The following is a 14,683-nucleotide window of genomic DNA, read 5'->3' on the forward strand; positions in this document are numbered from 1 at the left end:
TGGAAGGATGGTGCCATGGTTTCGTACTCAAAGCTTCACCATGTACGAACGCAGGTCTTTTGAGACATAGAACGTATGTGCCCAGAGTCGACCCTTGGACGGGGCTTGTCTCGTAATGCTTGAATTGAATCAATCGTGATGGTATATCTACACGAAATGTACAGTATCAGTACAGATGCCTCCACCTACCCATATCTATCATGGATGCGCCGCCACCCCACCCATGGGCCTCTGCCCTTGTGGGTTATTTGGCACAACGGGTTGCAATTCGTCGACGGCCTGATCGTATTCGGCATTGCTCATATCAGCGCCCGCACCCAGGCCCTCTTCCTGCTGCCCACTAAACATTTGCGCACGCATCGACTGCTCATCCTCAATCTGCTTGGTAGCCCAAGCCTTCCAATTCTCCCATGTGCGGTCTTCAAGCTCCATACCGATCTCGAGGGGACCCTTGCCAAAGTAGGCGCCGACATGCAGAGCCTCTTCCTTGGCAATGCGTTGGCGGATCTCGGAGAGGTGACGGTGTTGGTAGAATTCGCGGCGTGCTTGGTCGTAGGCGGAGGCTTTGGAGAGGGAGGCGTGCTTCATGAGCCACATTTGGCGTTGAACGACACTACATGTGTCAGTATCACGGGGACGGGTGTGGTGGAAGCGGTGGGTCGTACCTTTCGCCGTCTAACTGCTTCCCTGGCTGAACAATCTTGCTCCAGTCGTAGTTCTTGGAGTCGTTCCCGCTGTTTTCGATGACCAGCCTCGGCCGTGCCAGTTCCCATGGGTGGTCGCCGAAGAATTCTGAACGCAGCTTGTCTTCTGGGTATGCAATGGGTAGTGGCTTGAACAGTTTGCTGGCTTTCCGCGCCTTCCTCATCTTTGGTATGCGCAGTACTGGGCGTGCGAGGGTCTCGCCTGGCGGTATGTTGCCTACCACATCGTACCATTGGGGCAGGTTGAGGTCTCGTTTCGAGTCGAAGAGGGCTTTCGCCGTCTGGCGCACCCGGAGAGGGCGGAAGTCATAACGGCCCATGGCAGCAGGTTGGGGCGGCGCGATTCGTCGTGTCGTAGATGCTGGGGTTCTTGCCCGCAAAGTCCGCAACTTCGCCAAGACTTCGCGACGCCGAAATCTTTGGATTCGAGCAAGGCGACTCGCCGCAACACCAACAATACCCCCTTCGCCTAGGCAGCTCTTCAATGAGCTCCTTGTAATCAATTGCGGCCCACATCACCAATGGACAACGTCTGAACTGGCTCCCTCTGACACAATGCTCGACTTCTCATGTCCCTCCTCCGCACCCTCGACCGGACCTCTGCTGTCTCGAATACCGCCCATGCACGGCCCTTCCTCACATTCTTGTACCCACGCCACGAGGACACGCCATCCAAGAGAAGATTCAGCAAGAAGGCGATAGACAATGCTCGGCTACTACCCGAACCGACGACTGCTCGCATGGGCACTTTCTTCGTCAACGCCTTGGTGCGGGCAGCATCATGCCCAAAGCATGCACGGCTGGTACACACTCTGCGCGGGGTAGAAACAGCGCCGCCAAAACATCAGACAACGCGGGGACAGAGCACGTGGTCAAAGTCTGAGAAGGATGAATCCGACTCACGTCCAGAGCGCAAAGGCCCGCTCAAGAAGGTCCAACGCTTCGCCGAGAAGGAACTGCAAGCCTTGATAGACTACTACGGCATGGAGATTGACACGCGGCCCGAGGCAGAGGTTCCAGACGACGGGAACTTGGTGTGGAATGTTGGTGATAGCCATGTGCCCTGGCCCCTCCGCGACCCATCGGACGCTGTGCACATTGACGAGTTGCAGAATCTGCTGAAGAACGAGGAAGCACCGCACCAACCTGTCTATGATGCATACAAGAAGCTGCAGTCGCCGGGCGTTGTCTATCTCGATACTCTCACCATCCGGGCGCTACTGCACCATCTCGCTGTCGTCGAACGCCCCACACCCATTGCAGCGCAACGCTTCCTCTCCATCCTCGACGACATGAAAACCGCACATATACACATAACCCGCTCCGAGTGGACGTCAGCCATACACCTGACTGGTCGCGCCATGGGGACCGTGTCTGAAGACGACCTGCAAGCCTCCCTTCGCATCTGGCAGGACATGGAGCGCCGAGCCGGCCTTAAAGGCGGCTACGTGACATTCAACGTACTCTTCAACATCGCTGTCAAAGCGGGGAAATATTCTCTGGCTGAAACCTTTATGAAAGAGATGCAGGACCGAAAAGTGCCCATGCACAGACATTACCGTGTAGCACTTCTCTACTACTACGGCGTGTTACAAAATGGGAATGCTGTAAGGAGAGCATATCTGGACATAGTCTCGGCGGGAGATATTGTAGACACTGTTGTCATGAACGCTGTCATAGCAGCGCTGATGCGCGCTGGTGAGCCCTCAGCCGCAGAACAAGTCTTCGAGCGCATGAAGCGCCTGCACGCCATGAGGACCACCACCGCACCTGGCCACGTATTCTTTAATCGCAAATGGCGCCATGGTCGCCTTCTGGGCTTGCGCTTCAGAGACGAGACACGAAGACTGAAGAGAGAGAGCAAAGACGAGGAGTTGAAGCAATTACAAGACTTTGCGCCCATTGGTCCCGATTCAAGAACATACGGTATCCTGATACGGCATCATGCAGCGGTAGCCGGCAACATCGACCGCGTGAACGAGTTGCTACAAGAGATGAAGTGGAATTCTGTTCCACTCGACGGCACAATTTTCATCGTCGTCTTCCAGGGCTTCAACTCCTTCGGCGGCGTCCGCTATACCTCCTGGACCGCCTTTAGATTAGAGAAGATATGGCACCAATATTTGCAATCTCTGAGCCAGAACCTGGAGCGAACCTGGCTCTCTAGTCTCGCTGTCATCGCGGCGCTCAAAGCATTTGGACGATGTACAACTCCGGAAAGGACACTGAAGGCATGGGAGGAGATTCGCGCGCTGTGGCAACCCGACGAACAGGAGCTAGAGGCCGTGATGATGGTCCTCAGGAAGCTGGTGCCGAGTCAGTTGGAGACGACATCCAGTCCAGGGTTCTTCGATGGGAAAAGACCATCGTGAGCAGCACTACCAATAGTGCCACGCGGCGTCACTATCATTGTACACGCGTTCTGTATCACCTTTTTGTAAAAAATAATATGTGGAGTTATTCTGGTCAGCATGTGTGTATGAATCTGATACGGGAGATTGTGTACCGAATGAATGGCCGCTGTTAAAACATATCGAGGTCCTACAGCACAGTACAGTCATCAGATAGAGAGACAAACAAGTGAAAGAAAGGGTCCAGGGTCGTCTTCCCGTACCAATGATTCATGAATCATGAATCGAATGTTATAACAAGGGTATACCTTTCTTAGTGACCATCGTCATCTCCGGTTCGTCGGTCAGTACCCGTTCCATTGTGGATGGCTCTGACCCTGTTTGTTGCATGGAATACTGTGCACGTAATCCTGTCTTCATTTCGGTCCAAGGGATGCAGTCATGGGATTTTGCAATAAGTCGATTTTCCGTGGCATGGAATTGTTGGGGTTGCGTTGAAGGGTCGTTCAGGTCGCGGGCGAGGTTTAAGATGACAAGCAGCAGTGCTGATTTCTAATCGCGGCTTGTATTGTCGAATTAAACCTCTGGGTTCCGACTTGATACATTACTCAGGTGTCGAAACAGTAGCAATGTAGATATCTCACAAAAGCCGGTGGGCCAAGATTGGAAAGTCATGGTTGTGATATGAGTCCCATGTTTGCCCATGTCGATCGATACTGAAGATTATCGATGCCACCCTTCATATACCACAAGGCAGAACATGCATCTGGAATTTTGATGACGTTTTCTTTTGAGAGATTGTGGGACGTTTCGAGGGAGAAGGATTTTGGCATCTCAGATAATTGATATATGGCAAGTCTAGTCAGGTAGAATGCCCATCGTTACAGACTTGGCCAGACATTCTCAGTAGACCCGGTTGAGGACCATGAGCTCTGCATGAAGAGCAGAATGCGTCTGCTTAAGTGATTGCCCGCATCTGGTACTAGAAGACTTCTAACAGCCCTCAAAGGATCGCTCAATACACATTTCGAAGGCGCGAATACCTGTCGAGACCTGGAACCACAAACAGAAGGAACGCCGAGACCAGATCAAACGCGTTTGATTGAGGCTTTCTTTTTAGTAAACAGATAAAATGCCGATGCAGGTTATGAGGGGATCTAAACAGCTGCTATGTATCACTGCAACATGTATTCAAACGCCTCGAATTAACACCGTTCGAGGTGCTATCACGAAGACATTGAATATGGAAAAAGAATAGATAGTAGGACGCACAAGTCTTGTTCTCTTGGATGAGCTCATGTCGGTGCCATATCTCGAAAATTCCTCAAGCCGCAGTAGTGTCCAGGTCTGGGGCTCTCGCCAACGTTTCCGGGCCACAAGCAACGTCCTGCCTGCACGGAGCAACGGTAAAGGGTCAGGTGAACTCATGCTTCAGCGTCTACATGCTTTCTGGGGCAATCCTCGTACTTGGATCGACAACGACGGTAGGAACTGTAGGGAGCCGCCGATGCATGCCACTCGCATCTTATTTTACGGATGTCCAACGAAACAAAAAAAAGTAAATGCAAGGCAGGCACTTCCTACATGACAAAGTAGTTCAAACATCCAAGGACTGTTTCTCACCCATTTCATGTTTTGCAATGTTAAAATGTGATGTGAGGGTCGAAGACCGGAAGTTGAGGCCAAGCCGGTATCTGGCCGTGCCGCACCTCCGATGCCATCATCACCTGGGCGGCCTTGATCTTTTCAGTCGCTCAACCTCAGTGATCCAACTACCCTCGGGTGATGAGCTTTCACGTGAATATTATTTCGCCACTCTTTCTCTTTGAAGCTACGCTGAATCTGCTCGCGTATCGTCCTGACGCATATTGAGACACAATTCGGCAATCTTTCCCGCCAATCGTCGTCACGATTGCGCCGTGACCATGGAACGCTGCGTCCGAGTACCCATTGAAGGAACATGATGTAAGCGTATCACATCGCGAATGCGAGCGTGGGTACCTTATACCATCGTCAAATGGTCGGGGTCCTAGCATAAGAGATGAAGCAGAATCCTGCGCCGATCCATTACGATTAGCGCATACCCCAAAGAAGAAAGACAAGACTAATCGACGAGTCATATAGCGTCGAAGACCAACAATTGGGCCGGAAATTTCGCCCACCCCCTGCCTGAGGATCTGTGGCGGTTCTTGTTGCAGAATAAATCTGATGGTGATATCAATGGCCAGTGTTCCTTGCATAGGCAAACGCGAAGGATGCAAACGCAAGCCAATCTTCTGTTTTTCCAATACAATATTGCGGCTGGCTGCTTAGGATGTACCGGACCCCCGAACCAGCGTTCGTCACGGACGGCATTCGTTTGAATGTCACTCCTTGTACCTGGAGTCAGGGGATACGGCATGACATCCCAGAATGAGTCCACTCAGGAACCGCGCGGCTGAGCATACCTCGGAGCAAACACGAACACAACTTTCAGTCCTTTTGAATCAACAACTGCAGTAATCGGGAGCTGAATGGTGCATGCGAGAAGGTTACCGGATACATGGAAGGTACAAAAGCAATCCCTTGCGCAACGCCCTCACCGCCGTAGTGGAACCTACAATCGTGGCACGCACGAGCAGCATGTGGAGCGGATCCTAAAGGTCGGAAATCGGTCGTCCAGGTCGCGTGTCTTTCAACGACACCCCTGCATAAAGTTTGGGCGAGGACCTGTCAAATGCAACCATCCGCTAATCGAAGTTCGCTTATCACCTAGCGTGGAGCCTCCAGCGCGTCTCCACCTGCGTTAGCCCTGTGTGGACGGCATAAAGCTCGTGCTTGGCAACGGCCCTGAATCGTCCACAGTAGCCTCGTGGGAGGCGGCAGACGGTATCCTGTCAGTCATTAGGGCTTGCGGTCCCGCCGTGCGGCGTGGGTCACAGCCTTTATAACAATTCTGCACCTTCCAGAACAGCGCCGGCGCTGGTGTTGACATCAAGACGTTCATCAAGATGGCAACATGGGAGGAAATGTATACGCAGATGCTGCTGGACGCCCCGGACCCAGATGAGCCGCTGCCTTTAGCAAATCATAAGGCGACCATGTTCGGTACTACGCTCACCTTCCTGGTACGATTCTGTGATCACACTCAATACTTCGACTACTAACCCCGCAAATAGATCGTGGCATGGTGCGCAGTCATTTTTCGTCTCTGGGTCCGCATCAAGATCGTGAAGGAAGTTGGTTGGGATGATGGCTTCGTGTTGCTTGCTCAGGTACGTTTCATTGTGGCTTAATACCAATGACATAAAGTTAATTCATCTTCTAGTCCCTGAATACTGCAGCGACTGTTGTCATGTGTCTTTCGGTCAATACTGGACTCGGTCACCATATGCTGTACATTGGCTACAACAATTTAGTAAAATACTTGAAGGTGAGTATTTCCATTGATTGGCATGTATGGTTCACTGACCGAGCTAGCTGTACTACATCGAACTAGCCCTATACATCACCAACTGCGCAGTGATCAAGATTGCTCTTCTCCTCCAATACCTCCGCATCTTCAAGTCGGGGCCTATGCGATGGGTTTGCGTTGGCCTCCTTGTCGCTGTGACTCTCTGGGGTATTGGCTTTTCTTTCGCTGGCTGGTTCCCCTGCTTCCCGGTCCGCGGCTATTGGAATCGCATCATTGAGGCAAAGTGCTATGGCTTTGGGCTTGGAGATTTGGACAGCTTTATCGCTATCTACAAAGCGCATTCGGCCACCAACATGATGTTCGACATCTTTATCTTCCTTGCACCTATGGTGTTATTCCGAACACCGAATTTGCGCTACAAGAATGTGTTGGCAATGGCTGGCGTATTCACCTTTGGTGCTGTGTAAGTTGCTCATAACTCAAGGAGCGAGCATTCCATGCTAACTCACACGCAGTGTTGTTGGAACATCAGTATGGCGACTCCATGGCATCGTCGAAACCAAAGGCGCAACCTCCCCCTACGTCGACTACACATGGTGGTCACCCACTCTCATCATACTCTCATGTCTCGAGATTGATCTCGCCATAATCTGCGCCTCAATGCCCATCTTCTGGCCCATCATTGAGAAGTCATTCAGCGCCATTTTCGTTAGTTACGAAGTCCAGGTCGTTGAGGAGCGCGTCGATGATTACGGTCTCACATACGAGCTCGAGCACATGAAGGGAGAGGACAGACCATGCAGCATCAAGAGTAATGGGACGAGTACACGAGAGCTGACGAACGAGGACGAGGAGGCACATCCGAGGGCACAAGTATTCACCGTGGGCTTCGATCCGCTGAATGAGGAGCAAAAGGCTAGCGGGCTGAGTACGAATGTCCACTCGAAAGCACAGCCAAAATGGCAGCTCTAAATGATAATGCATATACATGTCGCACACTTTGGTTACGTATATTCGTACTACGTCCACGTTACTCGTTGTGTCAGTCTATAACAGTAATGTCTTCTCAGCACCTTGACCTTCCAACTCTGAGCTGCTAGCAACTAATTGACAAAACACTGTAGGCACCTGATACGTCATCTCACGATACAGCTTGGGCCACGACGAAGCTCTTGTCTCACACCCCACACTTGCATATGCATACCATAACTCTAATAAGACCCGCCCTACAATCATGAAACACAAAACCGCCGAAAAATCCTTGTCGAGACATGCGCAATACTGCCTTGTTCTTTCCCATGCAAATTGTACCTTACCTAGAGTACGACCGAAAAGCACATTCGGTGTTCGGCCCAAGTTACAATTGTCGCAAAACCACCGCTTATCATGGACCGCCCTGGACCCATTCGGCTTGTCTCACGCTACTACTCTAGTGGGCATGTACTCCGTGGGGGCAAAATTTCTCCGGGCCTTTAGTGGGGTTGCAGTCTGATGAGGACGACGGCGGAGGGCATGTGGTGATGAAATGGACTTGTGCTGTGGATTCCATGTGATCCTTCGGCATGCGAACAATCGGACGGGAGGGGAAGGGAGGAAGGTGGAAAGTCTAGCGGTTAGGTGGTTGTGGTAAGGTTAGACCATTCGGTCCGATTGGAGGCATATCGATAAAGAAGCTGGCTGAGGAAGATGATCTGGTCTTGGGCGAAAAGCCTCATTCAAAGAGGCGTAAGGAAGCTGAGCGAAGATGGTGTCCACGTGGCAGAAGGGCGTGTAGGTTGATGATGTGTAAGCTGACAACCATACTTTTTACATCCACATCTTCGCTGTATTTGTCAAGCTTTTACTATCCATGGTGTTGTTTGACGCAGCCTCTACACTCAAACAGCTCTTGTGTCACTGATTCGTCTGTTTACGCAATCGGAAGTCATTGTCCCTTGTACCTCTGAAGATATCTCGGCTTGCTGTTGCCGTCCATCCAGGTTGGTTTCCTACGTGGAGTCACAGATCTTCCAAAGATCTTCAGGTATAGTACTGAAACGCGATTGACAAACTGAAGGCAGGTTGGTTGCCTTATTTCGGCAATTAATGCTACGATAGCCGCGTGCCGGCTCAGTTAGACTTTGCTGGACGGCGCGGTGTTGAGAAGCTAGCGGTTAAATAGATGTGTAGTGGTTTGAGGACGATGCTTTTAGCTTTCGATGCTTTTACGAGGTGCGCTTGCTTTTGCAGATCCGGGTGCGCATCACCCGCCTGACCGATCAGGCACCCAGCAGAGCTTATGTTCCCGGACAGTGCGTTGTGGCGTTCACACCTGAGGCAGACCTAGGATGATAGCGTATCCTTATGAGGAGGGTTATAAGTAAGGTTCAGACAGTACGTGCAGTTTGGTAGCGGACTGCACCATTGCGTCGAGCGCCGTCCTATCGCATCCTGCTGGAAAGTACTTTTGCAGGTCAAGGTTGGATGAGATGGCAAAGGTGGTGGTCGTTTCCAAAGATAGACGTTGCTGGACGCGTGGGGAGACGCGACTTAGCGCGAATGGATCGGGAAGTGGGGATACAGTCAGTACCCTACACGTTTCCACATCTCACATGGGCACACAATATACGACTGACATCACAGAACAAGACAAATTTCGTGATGCTTAATTGATTGATTAATAGGGAGTACGATGGTGATATCACAAACCAAGTCGTTGCATAATGAAATCAGGTGAAAGGCGCGTTGTGGTCAAGTACTGGTGAGAACGAGTTAGCGAGCGCAATAGCGTGTCCGACCAAACATTCTATCGTCTTCTATCAGTTCACGCCTCGTCGCTCAGCTCAACACTGAACTCGAATTACCTTTCAAGCATCGAGAAATCCTTTCGCAGGACGATTACCAACCTCTCAACACGTCATGACGTCGCCCTCAAGTGAACGTATCATCATAGCTGACACTGGTGATGTCATCTTCACGCTACGAAATCCAGGTGCACCATTTGCTGTATGGGATCAGGCTGTCGAAGAAAATAGTGAGATTCAAGATCCAGAAGATGAGCATAAAGACGAGCCGTTGAACGATGCGACTTCCGATGCATGTGCAGACGACCTAAACCAACCTGTGCCAAGGCAAGCCGCTCTGCCGGATGTTGTCTACCAGGTCTCATCGCAGCACCTGGTATGCGCTTCGCCGAAATTCAAGAGTGAGTTGACATCATGGAGTGAGAGTTTAAAGCGGGATGATGGCCTTTATCATGTAAACACCACAGATTGGGATCCGGAAGCCTTCGGCATATTGTTGAACGTCTTACATCTTCGCTTCCGTCAGGTGCCAAAGTCACTCAGTTTGGAGCTCCTTGCTAAGATCGCCATCTTGGTGGATTACTACAGATGTTGGGAGGCTTTCGACTTGATTGCTGACGTCTGGATAACGCACCTGCGGGCAAAATGCTCAGTTCCAGAAACTTATAGCCGCGATCTGATGTTATGGATACTTATCTCTTGGGTGTTTAAGCTGGAAGAGGAGTTCAATGAATCCACTTTTTGGGCTTCAATAAAGAGCGATGAACCAATTCTACGAAACATGGAATTGAGCATCCCACCAGCTATCCTTCGTAAGTGATATCCACCAGATATTACTGGCAGGCGCTAACTGTGGTAGGGGGAATAGAGACTTGCAGATCAGAACTGATCGAAGGAGCGATAGATGTCTGCCAAGGGTGGTTCGACAAGTTTTGCAGCGGCTATTGTTGTATTCAGGATGAGAAATGCTCCCTCGAATGTGGCTCCATGCTTCTTGGCGCCCTTACAAGACAAATGAACAATATGGCCATACTGTCACCGCGACCAACTGCACCTTACGCCGGACTCAGTTTCGCCGAACTTCGGTATGGCATCAAGTCTATTAAAGCGCCAGATTTGCACATCCGTTACGAACGCCGCTCTCGCAGTCCAGAGTATCGAAAACATCCCTGTTCCCTTGATGCAGTCATCCGTGAAGTCAATCAAGTATACAAACGAGCAGACGGACTAAGACTGCGTGAGTTCGTGGACCGTGCTGAGTCTGCAACGGACATAGTTTCCCGCCACTCTGAACTTCAGCGATGATCATTGCGCACTGTGCGTCCACGTCTGGCGGTCTTTGGAGAGCCTACGGTGTGTAAGATCAAAATGCAGGAATAGTTTGGCGAACGAACTCAGCGCACACTCTTGAATGTCCAGTAACAAAGAATCTTTGCTCAAACTCTATAACTGAGTGATTTATCCAGTCTACTAGTTTTCGTTAGACAGCCTGCCACCGATCGTGCGTCGCTTTGAGCGCTGGACCATGATATTTCTTCAAATGTGGCACAACAGTCTGACCTTTCGCTTGCTAGGGACCAGAATCCGTTCCAGTAAGGCTGTTTGAACTTGACAGCCCTTGCAATCAGGCTACGTCCACTAGCCCACTTGAATTAGAAGCTTTCAAGACATTCGACAAGCTTGATATGCCTGTAACTGAGCCCGAGCTACGGAGATCAACGCCTTCGTGAAAGAAAAACCGCAGGTTAAGATACGAAGGCACAGGAATCATGTCGTGCGACTTTGTCATGTTTTTCTAGCCCACATGGGCAGATGAGAAAGTCCTCCACTTTGTGTCATTACTCACGATACTCCATGACGGGAGTTCATGCTTAAATCATGAGTCGTATAGTCGACTGATTACCCCTTCTATCGTATTTTGGTCGAGTCCACATCAATCACTGGTACTGCGATGAGAAGTTCAAACCCTCGGAACTGCGCTGTGATATAACAAAAAGACCTTCGCGCCTTTAGAACAATACAACACGTTGCCGCACCTCATAACATATTCTTGACTGGACGCAAACCATCCCTGCACAGTACTACGTATGGGTTGCATGATGTCTTCGTCTTCTGGCGTAGTGCTTCGTCCTAGGTATGCACTTCCCAGTTCAGAACAACGCAATACTGACATTTGCACAGCATGGCGGCGGGCTCAAACACCATTGTCGTCAAAGTTGGTCCGAACGGCAAGGAGTACAACCTACATACCGGCCTTCTCATACACCACTCAGGCTACTTTCGTGGAGCACTTTCTGGCGCATTTAGAGAAACCGATGCCTTTGATGTGTTTGTTGATCGGGCGTACCAAGGCACTTTGAGGGAAGACTTGGAATACATCCGACACAGTTACAGGAGTGGCTTGGCCACCGCGTGCCGAGCTTATGTTCTGGCCGACAGACTGCTAGCTCCTGGCCTGAAGTCCGCACTGATAGATGCATATTTCGACAAGGATATCCACAACCTGGACAGATGGTACCCTAGTTGCCGCCGTGTCATTCACGCTTACGAACACCTCGCCGGAAACGATCCGTTATTGCGCCTTTACGTCGACCTTTGGGCTATTAGCAATATTGTCTATAAGATGGACCTGTATGACAAGGTTCTAATGCCAGACTTGCCACAGGCATTTCTCGTTCGTTAGCTGTGCAAGGTGAATGAAGTGGGTTATAAGCCGCTGCTGAGGTCGAAATTGGAACGCAAACACTACAACGAGGTTGTAATGACTCGGAGATAGGAGAATGAACTAGTTCTCAAATATGGAAGTCTACTACGCGCTGTCTTGAAGCGAGGCTCTATCCAAAGTTGCTCCGCATCCGCGATCTATATTGAGAAAATGCTATTAGTTAATTACAATAGCCAACGCTTGCTGTAATATGCGCCATACCCTACTCTATTGGTGAATTTCAAACAGACAAGCTGGCTTGATTTATCTAGTATCGTATCCCAACCGTCAACCAGCAAAGGGAGTCTTGCGATCTCGGGCAATTGCCAACAGACTTTCTGGCCCGTGGATTGCAAAACCTGCACCAACCAAGCAAGCTGACCGGGGCGGGCCAAGTCCTTTCACACAAGAATTATCATGTGGCTGTTTGAATGCCAGAAGAGAGTCCAGATGAAAAGTAGCTGGCTTGCAAACTGGTAGAACCACTGGGAGTGAGAATGACATTCGGGATAAAGAACGCAATTGCGGATAGCCTTTTGCATCGCACAAAATCTGAATGCTTGGCCTCTTAGAAGACTGAGAGTGAAAAGCAGAGTGTGGTCTCTATGATCAAAAGCGTCAACGATTACGTAGTGAAAGGAGAATAAAGAAGGCGTTGGTCTTTGTGTGTCGCAACTGCAAACATGGCCCGTGCTTACATAATAAGTGAGGCTCCGCTGCCTTGTTAGCGGCGCGCTACGAGCTTCCCCAGTGCCATTCGTCATTTCGTATGAGCAACATCACCATCACTTCCGTCAGCTGTCTTCCAACCTACGAACACCGCACCAGTCATCTACACGTCGTCGCATTTGGTGCTCGGTTTAATCATACTGAGAGTGAAATATTAGCGCCCAACGATCGTAGTTTAATTATCATTCACGGCCCGGAACATTCACGTTAGCCCGGTAAGTCAAGGGCGGCCCGTCAAATGGTTCTTGGGTACTAACTTTCCTACCAGACACTCAACCTTTCCTAAGCCACCATGTCCGACGCCGAAATCGAACAGAAGCGCGAGGAGGATGAGCGCCTCGATACCGCGGAAGACCCCAACGAAGAGGTACGATACAATCCACATCGACGCGCTTGGGACACTCTTTGGAGAGACGACACTATCAAGTGCTGCGCGCGCATACCGAGTCTGGTCATGAAGGGCAACATGCTAACAGCGCAATACAGGAAGAGATCTCAGCAATGAGGCGACGCGTACAAGAGATGGAGGAAGAGGCCCAGAAGCTGCGCCAGATGCAGAGCGAGACTGATCTCGAGCGCCACGAAATGCGCGAGAGTAAAGAAGACGTCGACGCGCGAAGTGTCTTTGTTGGCAATGTCGACTACGGCGCGAGCCCCGAAGAGATCCAGGCACACTTCCAGAGCATCGGGAGCATCAACCGTGTCACTATATTGCTGGACAAGTTCACCGGTCATCCTAAAGGGTCAGTACTAAGAGGAGGTTTTCTTTGACGATTTGCGCATGTTCAACTTTTGTTCTCGCCGTTTTGACAGTTCGCGCGCAACTAGTCGCGTAGCGCTGGAGTCACAGTAGTTGCGAAAGTATCTTTCGCTACCTGGCAAGAGTTTGGCAGAAAGATCGGAACGCTAATGAGCGTATGCAGGTATGCGTATGTGGAGTTCACAGAACCACATCTGGTCAATGAGGCCTTGGTCCTCGACAACAGCCAATTCCGCAGCCGGAATCTAAAGGTACGAGACACAGAACAATCCACGCCAAACCTGCGGCATGAAACTAACTGTCGCCCAGGTCGTCCCCAAGCGAACGAACCTCCCCGGTATGACACGAGGCGGACGCGGCGGCCGTGGTGGCCCTCGAGGCGGATACGGCGGTCGCGGTTCACCGTATGGACGTGGCGGATACGGTGGCGGCTACGGCGGCGCTCCACGAGGAGGCGGCTACCGTGGTGGATACCGCGGCGGAAGAGGCGGATCGGCATACCGCCCATACTAGGTGTGACACGAGATTGGCACGCACTATATACCACGAGACTTTGGTCGCCTTTCCTATCACTATCGGGGCTTCAGGCAGGGCAGGCGAGGGACACACAAAATTGGATGGGAATCGTGGTGGAATTTGTAAGACTGAGGCTTGTACTATTAAGATGATTGTTGGGAACATGTGAGGGAGCAGTAATTAGGCTGCTAGACTTCTTATCACTGGAACTCTGGACGACCAGATGGGTTTAATATATCTTACATCATTCTGTTGCATGGTATCTTCTTTGACTCATGAATATTACGTTGGTCGGACAAGGCAGTAGCTTTGGTCTCCTACGGATCTCCATCGCTACAGTAAGCTTATACCTCCAGTCTCGAACGCACCGGGATCTTGAGCAACAGTCAACGGAGATGTGTAAATCATAGAGATTACTTCGTAGGTAATATGCCAGAAGACTAAGAAGAAGTCAGGTATCATAGCCACATAGGGCTTTTCTCCCCATCTAAGCACCCATGATATGCTCGGTTGCTGCCCCAAACGCCAGAATCCCCATCGTTCTCGCCAAAAACGTTCTGTCCTGATCGCGCCGAAGCTAAAAAGTCAAAGCAAAGAATGCAGAAGCACACAGCCCTCGCCTAGACACTACCCAAGAGCTTATCGACCTGCCAGACAATCGCTTGTACTTCTCGTTTACTCAATCCGGCCAAAGCGTGTTTGTCAGGTTTTCCATCAGCCTTCTCGAGCTGTTTCTTCGTCT

General features: G+C 50.7%; 6 protein-coding genes across 6 annotated transcripts; 5 read left to right on the forward strand and 1 right to left on the reverse strand.

The window, feature by feature from the left end:
- Positions 1 to 198: 198 nt before the first annotated feature.
- On the reverse strand, positions 199 to 1,024 carry AA0111_g4523 (37S ribosomal protein; the record flags this gene model as incomplete). The annotated part of the gene is made up of 2 exons (XM_028650536.1): positions 199 to 613; positions 666 to 1,024. 2 exons carry the CDS (start codon positions 1,022 to 1,024, stop codon positions 199 to 201), a joined length of 774 nt encoding a protein of 257 aa, XP_028508125.1.
- A 249-nt stretch (positions 1,025 to 1,273) lies between these two features.
- On the forward strand, positions 1,274 to 3,076 carry AA0111_g4524 (hypothetical protein; the record flags this gene model as incomplete). The annotated part of the gene is made up of 1 exon (XM_028650537.1): positions 1,274 to 3,076. The coding sequence occupies one exon, from the start codon at positions 1,274 to 1,276 to the stop codon at positions 3,074 to 3,076; it is 1,803 nt and encodes a 600-aa protein (XP_028508120.1).
- A 2,969-nt stretch (positions 3,077 to 6,045) lies between these two features.
- Positions 6,046 to 7,421, forward strand: AA0111_g4525 (hypothetical protein; the record flags this gene model as incomplete). Its single annotated transcript, XM_028650538.1, has 5 exons — positions 6,046 to 6,162; positions 6,214 to 6,309; positions 6,363 to 6,467; positions 6,515 to 6,912; positions 6,965 to 7,421. The coding sequence occupies 5 exons, from the start codon at positions 6,046 to 6,048 to the stop codon at positions 7,419 to 7,421; spliced, it is 1,173 nt and encodes a 390-aa protein (XP_028508119.1).
- A 1,926-nt stretch (positions 7,422 to 9,347) lies between these two features.
- AA0111_g4526 (hypothetical protein) lies at positions 9,348 to 10,052 on the forward strand (the record flags this gene model as incomplete). The annotated part of the gene is made up of 1 exon (XM_028650539.1): positions 9,348 to 10,052. One exon carries the CDS (start codon positions 9,348 to 9,350, stop codon positions 10,050 to 10,052), a length of 705 nt encoding a protein of 234 aa, XP_028508122.1.
- A 1,279-nt stretch (positions 10,053 to 11,331) lies between these two features.
- AA0111_g4527 (hypothetical protein) lies at positions 11,332 to 11,915 on the forward strand (the record flags this gene model as incomplete). Its single annotated transcript, XM_028650540.1, has 2 exons — positions 11,332 to 11,366; positions 11,414 to 11,915. 2 exons carry the CDS (start codon positions 11,332 to 11,334, stop codon positions 11,913 to 11,915), a joined length of 537 nt encoding a protein of 178 aa, XP_028508121.1.
- Positions 11,916 to 12,957: 1,042 nt separating this feature from the next.
- On the forward strand, positions 12,958 to 13,938 carry AA0111_g4528 (hypothetical protein; the record flags this gene model as incomplete). Its single annotated transcript, XM_028650541.1, has 4 exons — positions 12,958 to 13,032; positions 13,152 to 13,408; positions 13,589 to 13,676; positions 13,735 to 13,938. 4 exons carry the CDS (start codon positions 12,958 to 12,960, stop codon positions 13,936 to 13,938), a joined length of 624 nt encoding a protein of 207 aa, XP_028508128.1.
- Positions 13,939 to 14,683: the final 745 nt, after the last annotated feature.

Source organism: Alternaria arborescens, assembly GCF_004154835.1.
Source record: "Alternaria arborescens strain FERA 675 chromosome Unknown contig_8, whole genome shotgun sequence".
Lineage (NCBI taxonomy): Eukaryota > Fungi > Ascomycota > Dothideomycetes > Pleosporales > Pleosporaceae > Alternaria > Alternaria arborescens.